Here is a 21,564-nt window from a genome sequence, read left to right as displayed (position 1 = left end):
TGACATCATTTACTAAGTGCATTTCCTTTTCTATCTTTTAAATTGATTTGCACATTGAAATTAAACTTGGAAAACAACAGCAGCGGGACCCAGACCTCCCAGATTTTCTTGATGCGCACCATGAATGCACATGAGATAGATCTGTAAGCATTGTCTCCTTGGCATGTCAATCTTTGCGGGAGGGTTAGGAAGGCTGCCAGAGCTGATTCGAGTATAACTGGGCACCAACCAATATACAGACCAGGGCCTACTTAAACTTGGTGCAGCCTTTGGCCTGGCCATTTGAATATTATAAAGGATTACAACACTCTTATTTTCAGATCTGTTGCCTCTTTCATTGGCCAGTAGGAGACTTGACCTCAGTGCCTTTGGTAGTGTTAAAGAGCCAGACAACAAAATATAATATCACCAATACATTATATCAGTTAAGATAGTTTCAGAGATGCCTTCGGGATGATCTGGAACATGCTTAGGAGATGAATCAAAATGCTCAGATGATTACATTCGGCAGTTTAAAACCAATTCAATCATTTTGGTAAAGCAGCACATAACCTGTTATATGAAGCAGGGGTATAACCAAATGTCCTGATATCCAACTCCCCCCCCCCCCCCCACCGCAGTCATCTGACACAATAAAATAAAAGATCTTGTTTGTGGGTTGCAGCTACAGAAGCATTTAATTCACTCAAAAGAAGGGCACTCTGCCAATGGCAGCAAACTTGGGGGAAATAAATAGTTTGAAAAGTTTCTGCTCTAGAGAATGACACAGGGGCAAATTTTTCCACGTCTCTGCAGGAACTCAATTTTCCCAGCTCCGGCCCTGTCTCATTCCTGTAAGCTCTGCCTTAATCGCACCAGCATTGAACAGTTATGATTGTAAAGTGTTTGAGGCTTGTGCACATGAGGACGGAGCTTGCAGTAATGGGGCAGGGACAAGAAAAGAACTCGCAGGGACGTGTCATTCTCTACTCTAGAGGACTGGCATCACTAAGATATTCTGAATTTCTGTGCCAGCTAGGAGGGCAGTCTCACCTTACACCCATGAAATGCTAAACACTTGCTCCCCACCGCCTCCCCCCAAAAAGAGAGCAAAGAACAAAATATAGGGCCTTAATGATATCTTTTGTTACTGGATCTGAAGCTCCCTTGCAGGGGCATAAGAAATATTTCTCCTGGGCACTGAAGTGACGTAGATAAGAATCTTCCGAAGTTCCATTCCTTTCCAGCCATGTCAAAGTCTTGTTACAATGAGAACTGATTGTAGCTCAGGTATTTTTAATAAACATGTCAAATATAGGGGGGGGGGGTCGATGTACTAAAGTGTATTAATTTGCAATTAATGAACGTTATTAATAAGTAGGTTTACATTATCATACAAAGTACGTGAAAATGTTAATACATTAGTAAATCTAGCCCTGCCTTTTACAGTCTGCTTATAAAGATGAAGTGGACATGATTCACCTTTAAAATCTGCTAAGACACAATAACACGCATCTGATCTTTTTTCCAGGCAGCTTAGCTAGAAGGTTTCAAATTTATTTTCTAATGCTTCTAATATTGATTTTCTTGGAAAAGTGCTCATTGATGATACAGAAATGCATCTGTATTTTCATTAAAATGTTAAGAACATAACATTTTTTATATCGGTAAGGCACCAGTTTTGTTATTTCAATTCTAATTTGTTTTGTATCTAACACAGAAAAAAGTGACAAAGGGCAACCGATGTATAAATATACATATGTATATATTCTATTTGGTTAAAGCATTCCAAAAGGATTTAAAGAGAACCTCGCTTCCAGTGGGAAGAATGCACCTTTAAAAGGTCAAGCACCCAAATACCGGGTAAGATAGATTTTATCCTACAACTGTGACAAAACCAGGCCATTTGCAACACTCGGTCCTGATATGAAACAGCAGCACTTCGAACTTCCATTCCACATGGATGTTTCTACCAGTGCACTCTCGACTGTCCTCCAGGTTAGCTCAGGAATGTACTACATCACCGTCTTCATCCATATGAAGAACCCAAGCACTGAAGAAACAACAAAATACCCTGCGTTCAGCATAAATGTTCTCCTCCATGGTGCCAAGGCCTCCTGTCTCAGCTGCATTTTTATTCCAGTTCTGTTTGTTTTGTCTTTCTTATTGCAAGGCATTCTGGGACTGTTGAAAAGGTCCCACATTCACTCAGAAGCAAGCAAGGTCTGCCTCATTACTATAACTTCAGGGGTCCCAGACTCAGGGCTAGATTCTGTAAATGTTGCCCCAAAGGTAGCACCAGAATGATCCACCAGTTCTGATTTCTACAGCAGGAAGAGGACCGTGGATGCTTTGCCTTGGCAACTACCATAGTGAACCTAAGCCAAAACTTATGAAGAATCGCCAGGTTTAGCTCTCCTTGGACAGAAAATTCAAAATATCATTATTAAAACTTTGTGTAGCTGTCTGAGCAAGATCTTCACAACCAAAGCCCACTGGGAGGAGACAGCGGCCATAGCTATTCGGTCGTCTGAATATAAACCGGGACAGTTAACATAGCACATTGCACATCACTGCTGGACTGTAGCTCTGCAAGGGCAACAGGTGAAATATGGTCCGATTGATCCGGAACCCCCAGATCTGAATCTTCAGCATCTGTCCTGCCGATGACTATAGATAGGATAGCATCAGGTTCCTGGTAATGGTCATTTTGAGGCTCTTGATCCATTTCTAAGTTGCTCATCTCTGTTCTGTCCTTAAATTCCACCGGAGCAGGCTCAGGATTAGCAGAGGCAGAACTTTGACCCCGAATACACCTCTTCTGTGGCTTCTTATCTTTCTGCTGACTGAGCCGGCACTTGTGGTCCTTCAAACACTTCTGCCTGGTGAAGCCCTTGGCACAGGTGGGGCAGCGATATTTATAGTTGCCTGTGTGAGAGTTTTGATGCTCCACGAGATGCGCCCGACGGCTGAAGGACTTATTACAATATTGGCAATTGTGGATCTTCATCCCTGAACACAAAAATTAAAAAAAGACAATTTAATAAACTTCCTGACAGTAATCATCAAAGAATTCCCTAATGCTCTGGCAACTGACACAAGCCAAAAACTGCTCTTTTATTTCACACTAGTCATTAAGCCCGTTACATTAACGGGTGCTAGAATATGTCTATCTGTCTTTCTTTCTTTCTATGTCTCTCTCTGCCCCTGTCTCTTTCTTCCTTTCTTTGTCTCTCTCCCTCCCACTGTCTGTCTTTCTTTCTGTTTGTCTCTCTCCCTGGCCCCCTTTGTCTGTCTGTGTTTCTTTCTTTCTGTCTCTCTCCCTGCCTGCTGTCTTTCATTCTTGTGCGCTGCCTGCCTGGCCCCCTTTTGTCTCCCCCCCAAAGCAAATCAAGATTGCTCCCTGGCCCCCTTTCCCTTTCCCCCCTCCCCCACTTCCCTATGCAGCAACAGCAGCATTCCCCTCCTCTGTGTAGCAGCAACAGCATTTCCCCCCCTTCTCTGTGCAGCAGCATTCCCCCTTCCCTGTACAGCAGCATTCCCCCACACTTCCCTGTACAGCAGCAGCATTCCCTCCTTCCCTGTGCAGCAGCATTCCCCCCTTTCCCTGTGTAGCAGCAGCATTCCCCTCCTTCCCTGTGCACCCACTCCTTGCCTGTCCCCCTGTTCCCTTCCTTTTCCCTCCTCCCGTCCATCAGCATTCCTTTCCTGCTCCCCCTGTGCATACGCAAGGAATCTACTTGCCTCAAAGAAAAGCGCTGCATCGCGCTGTTGCTGGCCTCGGTGTCTTCTCTACACTGCAGCCAACCCTAGCGGACACAGGAAGATGTGAGAGGGCGGGCCGCAGTGGAGAGAAGGTAGTGAGGCCAGTGGCAGCACAGCGCAGCGCTTTTCAGTTAAACGCTGTGAGCAGGCGAGAGAAAGGAGGGGGAAAAAATAGATGGCAGCAGGGGAGTTTTGAGGTCAGGGCGCGTGCAGCAAGCCGCCACTCGGCATTTGGAGGTCGGGGCGCGTGCGGCAAGCTGCCGCTCACGCCTAAAGATTTTAAAAGCAATTCCAAGGCTGCGTGGGAGTTTAGGGGCATAGCAGCAGGCGTAGGGCTTCGGGTGGGGAAGATCTGGTCTGCTGATGCTGGCCTGCTCTCACTGGGTCACCGCGCCGTCTAACGTGCCGTGTGTGAGGCCGCTGGTACTGTCGGATGGCTCGGCAAGGGCCCTGTGCAACAGGAGCTGAAAGCAGCGCTGGGGGCTCGTGAGAGGAGCCACCGCTGCTGGCGGCCAAGGTATGTGCTGGGAAGAAGGCTGGGGACTCGCGCATGCGCACTCCTGCCGCCACAGACCTACAGATCATGGAAGCACGCAGGTAGGAGTGCGCATGCGCGGCTAGGGTTCTATTATATATGATAAGTTCATGGGAAGTTTGGCTACACAAAAAGAAACAGTAACAGGGTAGATGAGAGCACATAAAGACCAACCGATCCATCCAGTCTACTCATATATACCTGCTCCATCCCATCTTCCCCTCTTTTCCTACTGGGACTCTCATGCCTGAATTCTGTCTCTCTTTTGTCTCCAACACCTCTGCTGTAAGTTTGTTCCAGGCATCCCACGTTCCCTTGGTGACAGTCTTTCCCATACACCCTTCGAGTCCCTGTCTCAGTTCATAAGACAGCCTCTTGTCCTGCTAGAATTAAAGTAGCCTTAATGGGCAATGTCGTGGGAACGGAGGTCAGTTTCCACTGCAGCTCCCTGTGACCTTGAGCAAGTCACTTAACCCTCCCCTTGCCCCAGGTATAAAACTTACGAGTGTGAGTCCTCTAGGGACAGAGAAAGGACCTGCATTTAATATATGTAAACTGCGTTGTATCAACTCTTTGACCCCTTACATTTGACTTTTAGCCGTATCTCCACTTGACTATTCATAAGAACGTTAGACCAGCCATACTGGGTCAGACCGATGGTCCAGCAGTGCCAATAGGACTGCACAGATGCCCACTCAGAGGTGCTTCAGTGCCACTCACCAGAATGTGACAGTATGTGGGCTTTGAGCTTGTCTGGTCTGTTGAACTCCTTGTTGCAGCCCGTGTGTAACCTGTAAGTAAAGATACACCCTTTAAACCAAAGAACCAGAGGCAAACTCACAGAAAGAGAACATCAGTACTCACTGCTTAGCAATGCAGTCTGAAAACCTCACAGCAAACTTTTTAGTGCATCAATAGCTCTTTCTGAATCGGCCAAAACCACACGGACTTGCCAATCCTCTTAGTGCATCTAGGCCTGTTTCCCTCATTAGAATCTGTCCCTTTGTGCAACTCATCATTTGCTATAAAACTGTGTGGACTGATGCTAAATATTGGGGCCCAGATGCACTAAAGCCACCAATTATCACTAAATCTGTTTAACAGCTTTAGCAACGATCGTATTTGCCGACCCGATGCAGAAAACGGTTCACCACCTGGTTTTCTGCACAATCGCTCATTCCCCGATCTGACCATGAAAATAAGCTCATTAATATTAAAATGCCATGTAAACTAGTAGAGCGATTAATGCTCTAACGTGACTTGCTGACGAACTAAAAAAGTAATCACTTTTAGGGATCCAAAAAAAAGCAACTGGTCAAGACCAGTCGCTTACCTGTCTAAACTTTTTTTTTTTTTAATGGGCACAAATGCACAATATCTGCCCCATTAGAAAAAAAATCACACCCCCACCCAGCGATGATGGTCTTCCCTGATGAACCAGCACCGGGAACTAAACCCCCCCCCCCCCCAACACACACCAGCAAAAACTGAAGAAGGAATGCTCAATTCCTCCTGCCATGCTGATCATACCCCCTCCTTCCATGGCAACTTCCTCCTCCTCCACCCCCCACCCCCGCAGCAAAACAGCAGGAGGAATTCCCACTCCCTCCTGCCACTGAAGGCCCACTCCCATGCCAGGCACCCCCCAAACATCCCCTACCCTCCCCCTTTCTCCCTGAGGTCCCCCGAAACCTCCCCTTCCAAACACCCTATCCCTATAATTTTGTAGAGAAGTTGGAGCAGGAGGGAAGCTCAGTCTGTCCTGCTCGTAGGCCCGCCAGTTCAGAATGGTGGGTCTTTCCCTTCCCGGTACATCATGTGATGCACAGGGAGGGGCCTAAGGCCCTGATTGGCTCAGATGCCTAAGGCCCCTCCCCTTGGGCCTTAAGCATCTGAGCCAATCAGGGCATTAGGCCCCTCCCTCTGTATCCCTAATTGGCTTGACTGAAGGGCCTTAGGCTTCAGAGCCAATCAGGGCCTTAGGCTCCTACCCCTGCATCACATGATGCACCGGGAAGGAAAAGGCCCACCATTTTGAACTGGCAGGCCTATGAGCGGGACGGACTAAGCTTCCTTTCTGCTCCAACATCTCTAAAAAGGTACCGAGATGGGGGGGGGGGGTCAGAGGGTGGGGGTGGTGTTTCAGGGGACCTCCGGTGGCAGGAGGGAGTGGGCATCCCTCCTGCCTTTATTTTTTTTGGGGGGAGAAGGGGGAGGGGAGGGGATATTTGGGGGTGCTTGGTGCGGGAGTGGGCCTTCGGTAGCAAGAGGGAGTGGGCATCCTTTTTTCTTTGGGGGGAAGGGTAGGGGATGTTTGGGAGGGCACCTGGCATGGGGGGGTTGGGCCTTTGGTGGCAGGAGGGAGTGGGCATCCCTCCTGCAGTTTCGCTGTCATGGGAGGGAGGGGGAGGCGTGGCAGGAGGGAGTGGGCATCCTTCCTGCCATTTTTGTATCGCGAGGGTGGTGGTGGGCTTTTTTTTTTTATGGGGCAGATATTGTGTGTGTGTGTAACATGCACAGCATCTGTGCCCATTAAAAAAAAAGAACAGAAAAAAAAAGGTTTCCTGAGCCTTTCCCTTGCCTCTCGGTGTTTGGGCTTCCCCTGCCGCTCTGCGCATGTGTGAGAGTCACTCTTACAGCGATCCATCGGATCAGAGAGTCAAGGATTACAGCAAACATCCATGTGAATCATTTGCAAGCAAACTTTTGAGTGCATCAATAGCTCTTTCTGAATCGGCCAAAACCACACGGACTTGCCAATCCTCTTAGTGCATCTAGGCCTGGGGCTGAAAACACACTGCCAATATCGATGATGTGTCAAGGGGAATGAAAGGGCTTACAACCACAGAGAATGAGATAATTCTCTCTCCATGGAGATTACAGTCTGTCATCCTGCTGCAGCAACACGTCTCAAGGGCGCAATTAAACTGCATGGTTGTCTGCAGCCGCTCACAGCCCCTCTCCTTTACTGATCAATTTATTTTGTTGTTTATGTGTAGTCTATTGTGTTAAATTGTACTCTGCTCTGGGCCCTACTTCCCATAACGAATTATACATTTGTAATTAAAGGATCAAACATAGACTATTAAGAGATCAGTGCTAAAAAATCTTGAATGAAGACAAGTATATAATATTATACAAAGAGTTATCAATTGCTGGTCCCTTGACAAGAAGAATAAAAGAGAAATTATATTTCTTATATATTATGAAGTAAAAAAGCACAAATAATGAAACATCTGATAAATGAAGCGTGAGTGGAGAGTCATGAGTGCGGCTCATGGGAAACAAGTCACCACTGAGGACTTAAATACAAAGTGCATTATGTAGAAACACTGCACAGATCCCATCAGCAACATGCCAGGCAGTGGTGGAGCGAGGGCAGGATGCCTCCCCCCACTCCACACTCACGCCCTCCTTTCTGGAAATCTTCACCAGCATGAATGAGCAGCTTCTCTGGCCTGCTGCTTGCGCCGGTGTTGACTTTCCCTCTGACGTCACTTCCTGGCCCCCACAACCAGGAAATGATGTCAGGGGGGAGCCAGGCTGCTCACACTGGCAAAGATTAAAAGAGGTACCGGGGAGGGGGGGGATGAAGGGAGGGTGCAAGCAAAGCATGGGGGGGCAGAGAGGTGCCGGAGCCTGGGGCAATCCGCTCCCCCTTACTATGCCACTGATATGAGGGTTTTGATACATGTAATAGTCTTTAGCGCTGGGACACTGCCTTAGTGATTTATTTCCCCTGCTAAAGGCCATAAAGTGGATGAAATTCAATGGCGTATCATTGCTAGTGTGAAACAAGGGAGGGAAGGTGGGAATAATCAACTTGATCCTGTGGAACCAAAAGGTCTAAATGGGGAGATAGAATGGGCATCATTGATAGGTTGAGTGAGGATCCAATGGGAGGCAGGGGAAGTTAACTGTCTGAGGTGGAGCCATTTCAAGTTAACAGAAGAACTCCGCCGCCATCTTGCTCTCTAAATTAGCAGTGAGTTGGATGACAGAAGCAGCCGTGGTAAGTTTTGTATTTTAGGGGGAAGGACAGGCTATGAGAGATAAGAACATAAGAACATAAGCAGTGCCTCCGCCGGGTCAGACCATAGGTCCATCCTGCCCAGCAGTCCGCTCCCGCGGCGGCCCGAACAGGTCACGACCTGTATGAATCACTAGAAGGGGCCCCCTTGCCACCTTGGTTTCCCATTGAGTCCTATCTTCCCATCGAAGTCCTAACTCTCCGGTCTTGCACATGCACGACCTGTTGGGTTTCTATACTTATTACCTGGTTAGCTTTCTATACTTGTGTTACATCCCAGCTCCTCCCTCAGTATCCCACGATCCCTTTATCCCTCAGGAATCCGTCCAATCCCTGTTTGAATCTCTGTACCGTACTCTGCCTGATCACTTCCTCCGGTAGCGCATTCCAGGTGTCCACGACCCTTTGGGTGAAAAAAAACTTCCTTGCCTTTGTTTTGAACCTATCTCCCTTCAGTTTCTCCGAATGCCCCCTCGTACTTGTTGTCCCCTTCAGTCTGAATAATCTGTCCCTATCCACCCTCTCTATGCCCCTCATGATCCTGAAGGTCTCTATCATATCTCCCCTGAGCCTCCTTTTTTCCAGAGAGAAGAGCCCCAGCCTATCCAACCTCTCGGCGTATGGGCAGTGTTCCAGCCCTCTTACCAGTTTCGTTGCTCTTCGAAACTGGTAAGAGGGCTGGAACACTGCCCATACGCCGAGAGGTTGGATATTTGAATGTTTTTCCCTCTATTTACTGGGAGACCCTTGAAAAAGCACGGATGTGCAAAACACGTCGGGTCATCCTCTCCCGGGTCATTTCAGCTATTAAGATAAGTAGCTTTAAAGTGAAAGTTGAAATTATTATTGCTTGATAAAGGTGAAAAATATATTAAGAAAAAATATTTATATACAGTCAAACCTCGGTTTGCAAGTAACCCAGTTTGCAAGTGTTTTGCAAGACGAGCAAAACATTCTCACAAAACTTGTCTCGCAAACCGAGTGTTGAGTCGATTTGCGAGCACCCCCCCTCCCCCTGAGAACCGGCATCGCTCCCCCCAGCTCGCAAAGGCCCCTCCCCCCCCGCTTGAACCGGCACCTCCCCCCGTGGGAATCAGCACCCCCTGCCCGAACAACATGAAACTTACCCCCCCGTCTGGCACTGGCATGCAGCCCACAGGACGTGCCAGTGCCGCTTGAAGAACTTCCTGCCTCTGCCGGATTTAAATTAAAGAAAGGAAGTTTTACCTCTTTATCTGGATTTTTATAAGTGATTAGCTGAGCATCATAAGTGCCACACCGAAAACCAGCCCTGAAATCTGCCCAGACTGCCCTTTCCAGAATAATATCCCAGTACAGATCTTCCCCTGCCTAATTCTGGACACTGTCTATAGAATCCTCTCCCCTTTGAAACTTACACAACAGACCGTGCCATTCTCTAACTCAAACCCATAAGCTGGTTTATTACATACGTAAAGGGACATTTGTACTTCTTGACGGGCTCGTGGATCAGCATGTGTCGTTTCAACTTATCCTTGCGATTGAAGGCAGCGTCACACACAGCACACTTAAATGGTTTCTCTCCTGTAGGGAGAAAGAGAAGAATGCGTGTTATTACTACGAAACATCCGAGTGCTTTTACCAGGATCTACATTTTGCAGAAAAGGTATGACACAGCAGCAACAGATATAAAGAAAGAAATTTACCTATCCTTGTATTGACCAGATGGGTGACAGAGGAAATGCCCTGTCATTACTCTTTTAGGGAAGGTGAGAGGACTCGCACTGGAGCAGCCTGGACTTTGTCTTACTGGATCGTGCTTTGATAGGCAATTATTGGACCAGATGAGTGCTAATAATGATTTGGCCACAAGGCATTAACAGATGGTCGGATGATCCTCACGCTGAGAAAAGTTTGTCATTTGTTCCAGCAAGATCATTTTGCAGTATTGGATCAAACCATTATCTTGGCACAGCTGGATTACTGTAATTCCATTTATGTGGGATTAAGCAAAGGAAACGAGAAGCGGCTACAATTGATTCAAAATGCTGCAGCCAGACTGATTTTTGGAAAGAAAAAATATGATCACGCATCGCCTCTGTTGAGGAAATGACATTGGCTTCCGTTTCAATTGAAATGTGCCTGTCTAGTCTTTAAAATTTGACATGGACTATGTGTTCCTCTGATGCCTTTATCTCTAAACACTATGAGATCTTCGGGCACCAGAACAACTCTCATTAAGAGGAATCAAGTCCATCAGCAAAATGTCACACTCCTTTCCTTACTTACTAACTGTGATATGGAATGGACGACCCCCTCAAATTAGCTCTTCAGATCTTTCGCAAAACCTTCATCGCTTTCTAGAATAAAGCTCCAAGGAATTTTAATGGATCTTTCTTTGTGATTTAATTATGTAAACTGAATCAAGCTCCTATTTTAGGAGATGATTCGGTTTCTAAGACTAAGAATTAGATTAGATTAATGCTGTAGTAGAGATATAGGACAAGAAAAGGGGGAAATCTGTATTTGTAGGTCAGGGGTGTCAAAGTCCCTCTTCAAGGGCCGCAATCCAGTCAGGTTTTTAGGATTTCCCCAGTGAATATGCATGAGATCTATTAGCATACAATGAAAGCAGTGCATGCAAATAGAGGGAAAACCTGAAAACCTGACTGGATTGCGGCCCTAGAGGAGGGACTTTGACACCTGTATTGTAGGTAAAGTCCAAAAGCCATAAAATAAACCCCAACAAGCTGTGTGTGTCACTGGCGTATCTTAATACTTTCCCAACTTAATTTTAGTAGATGTTGTTTATGCTCTTAAATATTAGATCATTTGACACACCATCAAATTAAAGTTAATTATTGCAGTGAAAAAAGACTCTTAAACCCTTTAGCAAAACACCAATGTACTCTATATCATAACTAAATCTGTAGGATCCAATGTCTGAAGCCTTTTTACAGCTGGTCTTGGGTCCCAGAGGACACTGACCATTCCCACAACACTAGCACAGGGAGAAACAAGGCCATAATGCAGCCAAACAGAGAGACAAGTGCAGGCGTGGGAAGGCCAGCAGAGCAGAGAAAGGAGGATAATTTACTGCTTGTATCCGTGGCACACTACACATTACTGAACCTTAGTGCAGGATTTTCAAGATTTCCACAACAAATATGCATGAAATCTCTCTGCAGACAATGGGCATGGTGCATGGAAATCAACCTCATACGTATACACTGTGGAAACCTTGAAAACCCAACTGGGTTGTGGCCCTTGAGCAGCTAGCAAATTTCAGGGTGATCTCTGCCAAAGTACAGTAGGAGGAGGAAAGTCTGTCTTCATCACACCTAGTGAGTCAGCAGGGAAAGGGGCCTTCAATTCCAGGACTGCTAGAAGAAAGAGCAACGAAACATTGTCTAAAAACTTCCCATGAACTGTTTACCTCCTATTAATATGGAAGATAATTCTATGGATTCAGCAGTAATGTGTGTATTCAAGGGTTGGAATCCTCCAGGGCTGCTGCGAGTTACACAATCCAACACATGCATTTTGCTTGAAAGGCAGATTCATAAAAGATAAGGGCATTTTTCTGGACATAAAAACTAAACTAAAATTAAAAGGGAAGCACAGTGGGAGTTGGTGGTAGGGGGAAGCAGAAGTGCAGGAAGCTCATATGGCTTTGACTAGTGGCCCAGGACTGAAAAGGATCTGCTTCAAAACAAGCCTAATGGAATCATGAAAGATTGTGAGCATGCTTCAAAAGCTCTTTATCTTGCAAGAGGTTTGACAGTACCGATTAGCAGCTGCTTCTGCAAAATGAAAACTTAAAATTCTCCACTTCAGACACTGAAATAAGCCCAAACAGCTCATGTCACTCCTCACAAGCCTTTCCCCCATCCAAGCTATTGCAATGAATTCACCCTCTGCTCCTCCTATTGTATTCATGCCTTCATTAATCAATTATCTTCTACTATTCTTTACATGTTATCTTCGTATCATGCATTATTGTAAATTAGACATTTCCCCCTTTTCCTATCCTTATTTCAATTGTACACCGCTTAGGTGTTTATAGTAAATAAAAGAGCTGTTTAGTATTATCTGCAGGGGAATGTGAAATAAAGCTCCGGAGCTTTTTGTACAACTCAGAGGTCAAGATTCAAACTAATTTACTGGAGGTGTTACTTGCTTTCATTTTTACATTTCCCCGTCACTCATTACATATGTTTAAAATGGACAATTTGTTGGCTGGACAAAATTTATCCTGTGTTGTCTGAGTGGAGTGGGAGACCTTCTGGGGACTTTAGCTGGACAGGACCAAACGCCAGCTCTCTTTGCTTAACTAAGTCAGGCTGCACAGATAATTCTCCTAAATTTACACAGCTTCAGGATCACCACCTGATATTTCTCCAATCTAGTTTCGGGCCACATTCTATAACCGTGCGTCCCAATTTCCAACCAGTGCGCAAGTTCTAGAGTAGTTCTAGTTGTTAAATTAGGCACCAGTTGGCCTTAAGTTCCAATAACAGCCCCTGTGGCATTAACTGCTGCTAATTGCTAGTAATTTGTAGTTACCCATGTAACTGTGCCTAGTAATGTTTCTATAAACATTACATTACATTACATTACATTAGGGATTTCTATTCCGCCATTACCTTGCGGTTCAAGGCGGATTACAAAAGGTTAGTTTAAGGAGCAGAATTACAATGAATAGAAGAATTACAGAGTTACAGAATTACAGAATTATATGAATTGTAGATGATAGCTAGAGAGGTAATATGAAGATCTTGAGGGCTTTTGGTGGTCATGTTGTTATATCTGTTTTAGGAATTTCTTGAAAAGTGTGGTTTTTATTTCTTTTCTGAACGTCTTATAGTCCTGGGTGGTCATCAGAAGGATGGAGATTTGGTTGTCCAGTCTTGCAGCTTGTGTGGCTAGGAGGCCGTCATGTAGTTTTGTTCTTTTTACTTCTTTGGATGGGGGGGGTATGAATGGGGAGTGCGTTTTTCTGTGTCTGGTGCTGGTTGCTTGGATGAGGCGATTGTTCAGGTATGATGGACTGTCTCCGTGTAGTGTTTTATATAATATGCAGTAGAATTTGAATTGGATTCTTTCTTGGATTGGGAGCCAATGTGAGTTGATGAAGGCTTCAGTGATGTGGTCGTGTTTTTTCAGTGAATATACGAGTCTTAAGGCTGTATTTTGGATTGTTTGGAGTTGTCTTATCGTAATTGCCGGGCATGGGAGGAAGAGAATGTTACAGTAGTCTAGTATTCCTAGTATTAGGGATTGTACTATAAGTAGGAATTGTGTGCTTTCAAAGTATTTTCGGACCTGTCTCAGGTTTCTCATGATTGCGAATGATTTTTGGGTTGTTTTGTTTATTTGCGGTTGCATTGTGCAGCATCTGTCTATGGTCATGCCTAGTAGTTTTATGGTTGTTTGGATGGGATATTTGGTTGCGTTTATGTCTAGGATGGTTGTGGTTTGGATCCTGTCGTTTTCTAGGAGGATGAATTTGGTTTTGTCTTGGTTGAGTTTAAGTTTGTGATTTTCCATCCAGGTTGTGACTGCTTCCAGTGTTTGGTGAAGTTCCTCTGTCATGGTAGGCTTGGAATGATCGTATGGGATGAGGATGGTGATGTCATCCGCGTAGCTATAGGATGTTATGCCTAGATTATCCAGATGGGTTCCTAGAGAGGCAGTGTATAGATTGAAGAGTGTGGGGGATAGTGGAGATCCTTGTGGTACGCCGCAGGGGTTTGACCAGGATTCTGATTTTTCTTTGTTTGATTTTACACTGTATGTTCTGAGTTTTAGGAATCCTTCGAACCAGGAGTATACTTTATCTGAGATGCCTATTGCATCTAGTATTTGTAGAAGGATGTTGTGGTCTACTAGGTCGAATGCCGCCGATAGGTCCAGTTGTATGAGTAGCATTTTTTTCCCTATACTAAGTTGTTGTCTGACGGTATCCATGAGGGAGCCTAATAGTGTCTCTGTGCTGAAATTTGCTCTGAATCCTGATTGCATGGGGTGTAGTAGGTTGTGGTCCTCTATGTAATTGGTGAGGAGTTTGGCTACTAGGCCTTCTGTAATTTTGACATATAGCGGAATTGAGGCTATAGGTCTATAGTTGGAAGGGAGGTTTTGTGGTGCCTTTGGGTCTTTTTGGATTGGGGTGATGACAATTTCGCTGAGGTTGTCAGGGAATTTGCCCTCTGTGAGCGTGAATTGGATCCATTGTAGAGTTATGGTGCGGAACTTTATACTAGAGGTGGTAAGGAGATATGAGGGGCAATGGTTGAGGTCGCAGGAGGCATGGCTGTATTTTTTGTATAATTTGTTGAATTCTTGCCATTGAATGTTTGGGAATTGAGACCAAGTTCTGTCTGCTGCGGTTGCCTCTTTTCCTGTAGGGTGGATTGTGATTGGATTTTGATTGGGTGGGTTGAGTATGAGTGTGGCTCTGGTGTTGGTGATTTTATTCTTGAAATGTTCTGCTAGAATGGTGGGTGATGGTGGAGGTGTGTTGGTGGTGGTAGTGTATGGTTTGGTGTCTGTTAGTTCTTTTAGTATTTGGAAAGTTTTTTTGGAGTCTTGTGTTTCTGTGCCTATGAGCTTGGTATAGTAATTTTTCCTCTTGTCTTTTAGTAGATTTTTGTATTGTTTGTTGATTTTTTTCCAGTCGGTTTTTGTTTGTTCTTGATTCTTTTTTCTCCATTTTCTTTCTAATCTTCTACACTGTCTTTTGAGTTGGAGTAATTCATTATCAAACCATTGGTCCGATTTCCTTCTGTTTCTGGTTTTGGTTTGTAGGGGTGCCAGATTATCAAGTATGTTGGTGGATACATTTTTCCAGCGGGAAATGAAATTTTTTGGGTCGCAGTCTTGGATGGTTTCGTCTACCTTTGACCAGAAAATGGTTGGGTCGATATGTTTGCGTGAGGTATATGTGGTTTTTTTTGTTTGAGGTGTATGTTTGGTTTTGGTCCAGTTGATGTTGAAGTTAAAGATGTAGTGGTCTGACCATAGTGATGGGGACCATGTTCCGTTAGGAGTTTGGATTTCTTGATTGGATGGTTGGTGAGTCATGAATGCTGCAATGTCCAGTTGATGACCTTTTTCATGAGTGGTTTGTGGATTTAGGATCTGGAAGGATAATGCATTGAGGAAGGATAGACAGTTGTTTGCTGGTGTGGAGGTTGGGTCTTCTAGGTGTAGGTTTAGGTCTCCTAATATGAGGTTGTAGTCAGCTGTTAGTGAGTTTTGGTAGATGAAGTTTTCAAATTCGGGTTTCACTGTGGTCCAGTTTCCTGGTGTTATGTAGCAGAGCAGGCAGTTTAGAGAGTTTTTTAGTGTTGTGTTTGTGAGTTGGCATGCTAGGAAATCCAGTTGTGGAGTGGATAGTTTCTCGATTGTGTTTAGAGTTATGGTGTTCTTGAATATTATTGCTAGACCTCCTCCTCTTTTTTTCTCTCTGCAGGTTACTGTTATTTTGTATCCCGGCGGGCATACTTCTTTTATTCTAGGGTCTGTGTCTGAGGTTAGCCAGGTTTCAGTGAGGAATAAGCAGTCAAGTTTTTCTGTTGTTATCCATTTTTTTATGTTTTCTGTTTTGGGTCCTAGAGATCTGATGTTGACATAGGCACATGTAAGGGAGGTCGTGTTGTTCTGTGGAATGTGAGTTGTTTCCGGGTATATGAGTGTTGTGGTGGTTGTTTGAAGCTTTGTTTTCGGGGGTGTTGATCTTCTTCTCCGGATAACAGTGATGGGGTGTTGATTGTTGGTGTGGAGGTTTGGGTAACTTGGGGTGAGTATTCTTCTGTTGGGGATTTGGAAGTTGGTTGTGCTTGCGGTTGAGGTTGTGGTGGGTAGGTTGTTAGCTGTTGTATTCCAGCTAGAAATGAGGAGGATTATCAGGATGGTGGCTATTTTGTGTGTATTTCGGGAGGGCTTCATGTTTGATGTTTGGTTTGAAGTGTTCGGGTTGTTAGGTATAGGGAGTGGTTCTCTCTTAGAGTCCTGGCTGGAGGGGGAGGAGCGGGGGATCTTTCGCTCCTTACCTTATAGTGGAAGGCAGGTAAAACGCTGGGGTTTCGGGGGGCGGAGCAGGGCTCCCACGCGGCCCGAGGTCGGAAGAGATGTGCAGGCAGCTCCCGGTGGCAGAGGAGCTGCTTTTAGAGGAAGGCAGGCAAAACGCTGGGGTTTCGGGGGCGGAGCAGGGCTCCCACGCGGCCCGAGGTCGGAAGAGATGTGCAGGCAGCTCCCGGTGGCAGAGGAGCTGCTTTTAGAGGAAGGTAGGCAAAACGCTGGGGTTTCGGGGGCGGAGCAGGGCTCCCACGCGGCCCGAGGTCGGAAGAGATGTGCAGGCAGCTCCCGGTGGCAGAGGAGCTGCTTTTAGAGGAAGGCAGGCAAAACGCTGGGGTTTCGGGGGCGGAGCAGGGCTCCCACGCGGCCCGAGGTCGGAAGAGATGTGCAGGCAGCTCCCGGTGGCAGAGGAGCTGCTTTTAGAGGAAGGCAGGCAAAACGCTGGGGTTTCGGGGGCGGAGCAGGGCTCCCACGCGGCCCGAGGTCGGAAGAGATGTGCAGGCAGCTCCCGGAGGCAGAGGAGCTGCTTTTAGAGGAAGGCAGTCAGAACGCTGGGGTTTCGGGGGGCGGAGCAGGGCTCCCACGCGGCCCGAGGTCGGAAGAGATGTGCAGGCAGCTCCCGGTGGCAGAGGAGCTGCTTTTAGAGGAAGGCAGTCAGAACGCTGGGGTTTCGGGGGGCGGAGCAGGGCTCCCACGCGGCCCGAGGTCGGAAGAGATGTGCAGGCAGCTCCCGGAGGCAGAGGAGCTGCTTTTAGAGGAAGGCAGTCAGAACGCTGGGGTTTCGGGGGGCGGAGCAGGGCTCCCACGCGGCCCGAGGTCGGAAGAGATGTGCAGGCAGCTCCCGGTGGCAGAGGAGCTGCTTTTAGAGGAAGGCAGGCAAAACGCGGGGGTTTCGGGGGCGGAGCAGGGCTCCCACGCGGCCCGAGGTCGGAAGAGATGTGCAGGCAGCTCCCGGAGGCAGAGGAGCTGCTTTTAGAGGAAGGCAGTCAGAACGCTGGGGTTTCGGGGGGCGGAGCAGGGCTCCCACGCGGCCCGAGGTCGGAAGAGATGTGCAGGCAGCTCCCGGTGGCAGAGGAGCTGCTTTTAGAGGAAGGCAGGCAAAACGCTGGGGTTTCGGGGGCGGAGCAGGGCTCCCACGCGGCCCGAGGTCGGAAGAGATGTGCAGGCAGCTCCCGGAGGCAGAGGAGCTGCTTTTAGAGGAAGGCAGTCAGAACGCTGGGGTTTCGGGGGGCGGAGCAGGGCTCCCACGCGGCCCGAGGTCGGAAGAGATGTGCAGGCAGCTCCCGGTGGCAGAGGAGCTGCTTTTAGAGGAAGGCAGTCAGAACGCTGGGGTTTCGGGGGGCGGAGCAGGGCTCCCACGCGGCCCGAGGTCGGAAGAGATGTGCAGGCAGCTCCCGGAGGCAGAGGAGCTGCTTTTAGAGGAAGGCAGTCAGAACGCTGGGGTTTCGGGGGGCGGAGCAGGGCTCCCACGCGGCCCGAGGTCGGAAGAGATGTGCAGGCAGCTCCCGGTGGCAGATGTAGCGGTTTCTTATTTAATTTGCAAGAGGACTCTTCGTAGCACTAAACGTAGCACTTAAATGCTACAGTGCGCAACCACATAAGGGACGCGCGCATGGGTGGGTCATGCTGTTGACCTGCACAATGCCAACTGTAGACGCAACCATTTACATGGCGTAAATGCTCACATGCTGGCTTAAGATGGATTCCTCAATGGCAGGTAGCGAGCAATCGCCATTCTAGAGCTGCTGCTTGCTGCCCATATTTTTCTAGTCTAATTCTAATCTAATCTAAATCTTGGATTTATATACCGTGTCATCTCCCCAAAAGGAGCTCGACTTAGTTCTAATAAAAATCCATAATCAAATTTCAGCGCTCTTTCTTGAATCAACCCCTAAATGGCAAAATTGTACATTATTTTATCACAACACATAATGTGTTCCAAACATACAAATGCATGCAAGGCACACCTCATTAATATGCAAATTAAATAAAGCAGCTTGCATTGAACTTTGCAAGCATGCAGTCTAGGGCTACTGGGAAAATTTTAAAGGACTTAGCGAGTGAAAGCAGAAATCTTCTCCCTCCCCCAGGAAAGTCTCCCAGACCTGGTGTTAGTTCCCTAAGGTCTAGCGGCTGAGCTGGTGCAATCTCTAGTCAGTTCCGCCCCGTCAAGCACAGAGTTCAAAACTACTGCTGCTAGGGATCAAGGTGCCAAATAAGAATACAGTGAATTCTATCAGCAGTACTGAAAGACTACCACTAGGTGCCAACTGGCGATACTGTGAACCTGAAGCCCAAAGGGGAAAAGTGATTGACTGCTCCTGTCTCAGCCACTAGACCCTAGGGAACACCTGATGGGGGGGAGCTTCCACAGAGTCAGTAGACATGTTCCAAGAGGAACTTGGGTTTCTGTTTTCTGAGCACCAGTCCCTTTAAGATATCCTTGGGAGCATCAGGCCACAAGTTAACCCTCCCAATCCCCCCAAGCAAAAGAACAATGCAGTTTGTTAATCCTTTCTTGCCAGAGCTAAAGAGTTTCTGCAGTTTAATGACTCAGGCTGCGCTAAAATCCAATATTTCACTGTAGCTTACTAACTTCCTCCTTTGGCCAGCTAGCTCCAATGATGATTGGCCTTAAAGGTAAGTTTCCAATGCTGAAGCAGTGACCATTGGATTTTGGTAAGCAATAAGTTGCCCAGATCCTGTTCTGCAGGACTGCAAAGAGGTCTGAGTTTCAGAGTGACCAAAGTATGAAATCTAAACCAGATCAAGCAAATATAAACATCTCTCATGATTATTCCTCTTGGATGTGCTCAAAACACCACCTGGAGACCCTACCCTGACTTAGACACGATTGAAGAGCTCTCACGAGGATCCCCTCATCAGCACCGTTACCTGAGTGGATGTGTGCATGCAGCTTGAGGTAGTGCTCTCTGCGGAAGAGCTTCTTGCAGATCTGGCACTTAAACCTGCCCCCAGCCCCGTGTGTAGGAAGGTGTCTCCGGAGATACCTCTCGCAAGGGAACACCTGAAGATGAGAGGCAGACATTAACAAAATTCCCAAGCAAAGACTTCAGAAGTAGCTGTTTACAATAGCATTAATTCCTCTAAATCAGCAAGCACAGTCTGGGAACCCCTCATCTAAGACTGGATAGCCAGAGTGCATGGGAGCTGGATGACATGTAGAGAACAAAAGAGCCTTACTGTCATGCAGATTCCCATCTAGTTCTATGAACTGCGTCTCAACTCAGTCCTTGAGGCACACCAAGTCCCATCAGGTTTTCAGGATATTCACAAGGAAAAAGCAAGAGCCTTCCTGATGTGCAAATCTGTCTCATGAGACAAGGACTGGGCTGAAGCACTGGAACAGGCACTCCACGCCTACTGTTGGGTTAATGCTCTTTGGGATAAAGGCATCTGGTTCACCTTCCTCATCGACTGTGCAGTTTGGACAAGTAAGGGTGTATTAGTCATTAATTCTGAATTTTGTATAGGTCCCTAAAGAAGGTCATGCAAATTTGGGTCTGGATAGCAGATAAGGCGCTAACGATCAAGAATTGCTGTTAACAAGCACTTAATTGGCAGACATTAGAAGTTGCAAGTGGATCTTCCCTACACCCTACACTACAACATGCGTGTCTAAATGTTACAGCGTGATCGTGAGAGGGGCATGGGTGGGTCAGTGTGTTCCCAGAAATTAGGCATAAGAACAGTCATAATGGGTCAGATCAATGGTCCATGTAGCCCAGTTTCCTGTTTCCAAAGTGACCAATCAAGGTCACAAGTACCTGGCAGAAGCCCAAATGGTAGCAACATCCCATGCTACCGATCCAGGGCTAGCAGTGGCTTCCCCCACGTCTGTCTCAATAGCAGACGATGCACTTTTCCTCCAGGAACTTGTCCAAACTTTTTTTAAACCCAGCTACGTTAACCGCACTTACCACATCCTCTGGCATGATGTTATAGAACAGCTGCATTTCTGCTCCTAACTTCCAACAGTTCAGCGTCAGCATTTCCACCAGCTTTTGGCAGGCCTAAGCACTCGGGCCCACAGTTAGGCGTGAAGCGTACCCTACTCTAGTATTCTGCAAAGGTCATTGCGCACAAAGCAACCCATGTGCTTTCTTGAGCGCCTATCTTGGGGTGTCATTTACAGAATCTAGCCCAAATTGTCTCATCAACTTAGCAGGGAAATGACACAATAAAATGGAAAGAAAAAATATGGGTAAAACCGAAAGTACTCAAAGAAGGAGACAATCACCTCTGCACGGAGAATAACAAGTCCAGAAGAAAAGAGCAGTGGGCCTGGTCTTGAATCATAAAAGTTCAATGGACATGAAACATAGAATAAACACAACAGGGAACAGAGAATCAACACGGACTGTGTTTCGGCTAGTGAGCCTGTATCAGGAGTCCAAGTTGTATTTATTCTATGTTTCATGTCCATTGAACTTTTATGATTCAAGACCAGGCCCACTCTGCTCTTTTCTTCTGGACTTGTGGTGTAACCATTTGAAGACGAAGCCAACTGAAGAGCGGCATCTGCCCTGCTACAAAAGCTATTGTACAGATTTCTGGAGCCACTAAGTGACGACGGATCCTAGTGGCTGAAAGTCAACGGTGGGATTCAATCTTTATCAAATATAAGCATCAAGAGCATTTCTCGCTGCAGTCTGAATGTACTATGAAAAAAATAAAGACCACAGGAAAGAAAGTCAGAGTCTTCCCAAGAAGCAGGAAACATGCTCACTTTCTCTTTTCTCTCGCTATTTTTGTAGCTAAGTTTCTTTGTTTCCACCTTTCCATTTGCTCTATTTCCATCGTGCTTCCTGCTTTTTCACCTCATGGCTCTTGATCATGTCTTTGCCTTCTACCTTTTATTGTTCTGTTTGGGATTTTATTTTTTTTATTTATTTAAAAAGCTCACAGCCCACTTAAGCGGGTTCCAAAATACATACAAAATTTAAACATAACACAATAAAATTCAGAACATAAAACACTAAAACAATATACAGATCTCTCCTGTTATATTAGCCACTGCTTCTCACTCTCTCAAGCAGAGAGTTGTTTTCAAAAGCCTTTAACATCTCTGAATATCAGTCTTAACTGACCAACCAAATCATTCCACAACTTCACCCCTGCTCTGGTATTAGCATATTTCACCTATTGTTCCCTATTCTCTGATCTCAGTGAT

The 21,564-nt window shown here is 46.4% G+C and overlaps 1 protein-coding gene across 6 annotated transcripts in view; it reads right to left on the bottom strand.

Moving 5' to 3' along the window:
• Positions 1–343: 343 nt before the first annotated feature.
• ZNF341 (zinc finger protein 341) overlaps positions 344–21,564 on the bottom strand; it is a 54,788-nt gene continuing 33,567 nt past the window's right edge. For 4 of the 6 annotated variants that reach the window (XM_033963520.1, XM_033963524.1, XM_033963523.1 and 1 more), the window contains exons 12-15: positions 19,266–19,398; positions 9,761–9,872; positions 5,000–5,070; positions 627–2,991 (exon numbers count right to left, since the gene is read on the bottom strand). In XM_033963520.1, coding sequence (XP_033819411.1) covers positions 2,498–2,991; positions 5,000–5,070; positions 9,761–9,872; positions 19,266–19,398 — 810 coding nt within the window. In that variant the 3' untranslated portion in view covers positions 627–2,497. Of the gene's footprint in view, positions 2,992–4,999; positions 5,071–9,760; positions 9,873–19,265; positions 19,399–21,564 lie in introns of all 6 variants that reach the window. The other 2 variants (XM_033963521.1, XM_033963522.1) reach the window with 2 other exon arrangements.

The sequence above is a fragment of the Geotrypetes seraphini genome, chromosome 11, assembly GCF_902459505.1.
Source record: "Geotrypetes seraphini chromosome 11, aGeoSer1.1, whole genome shotgun sequence".
Taxonomy (NCBI): Eukaryota; Metazoa; Chordata; class Amphibia; order Gymnophiona; family Dermophiidae; genus Geotrypetes; species Geotrypetes seraphini.
This window is presented reverse-complemented; position numbering and strand designations above follow the sequence as displayed.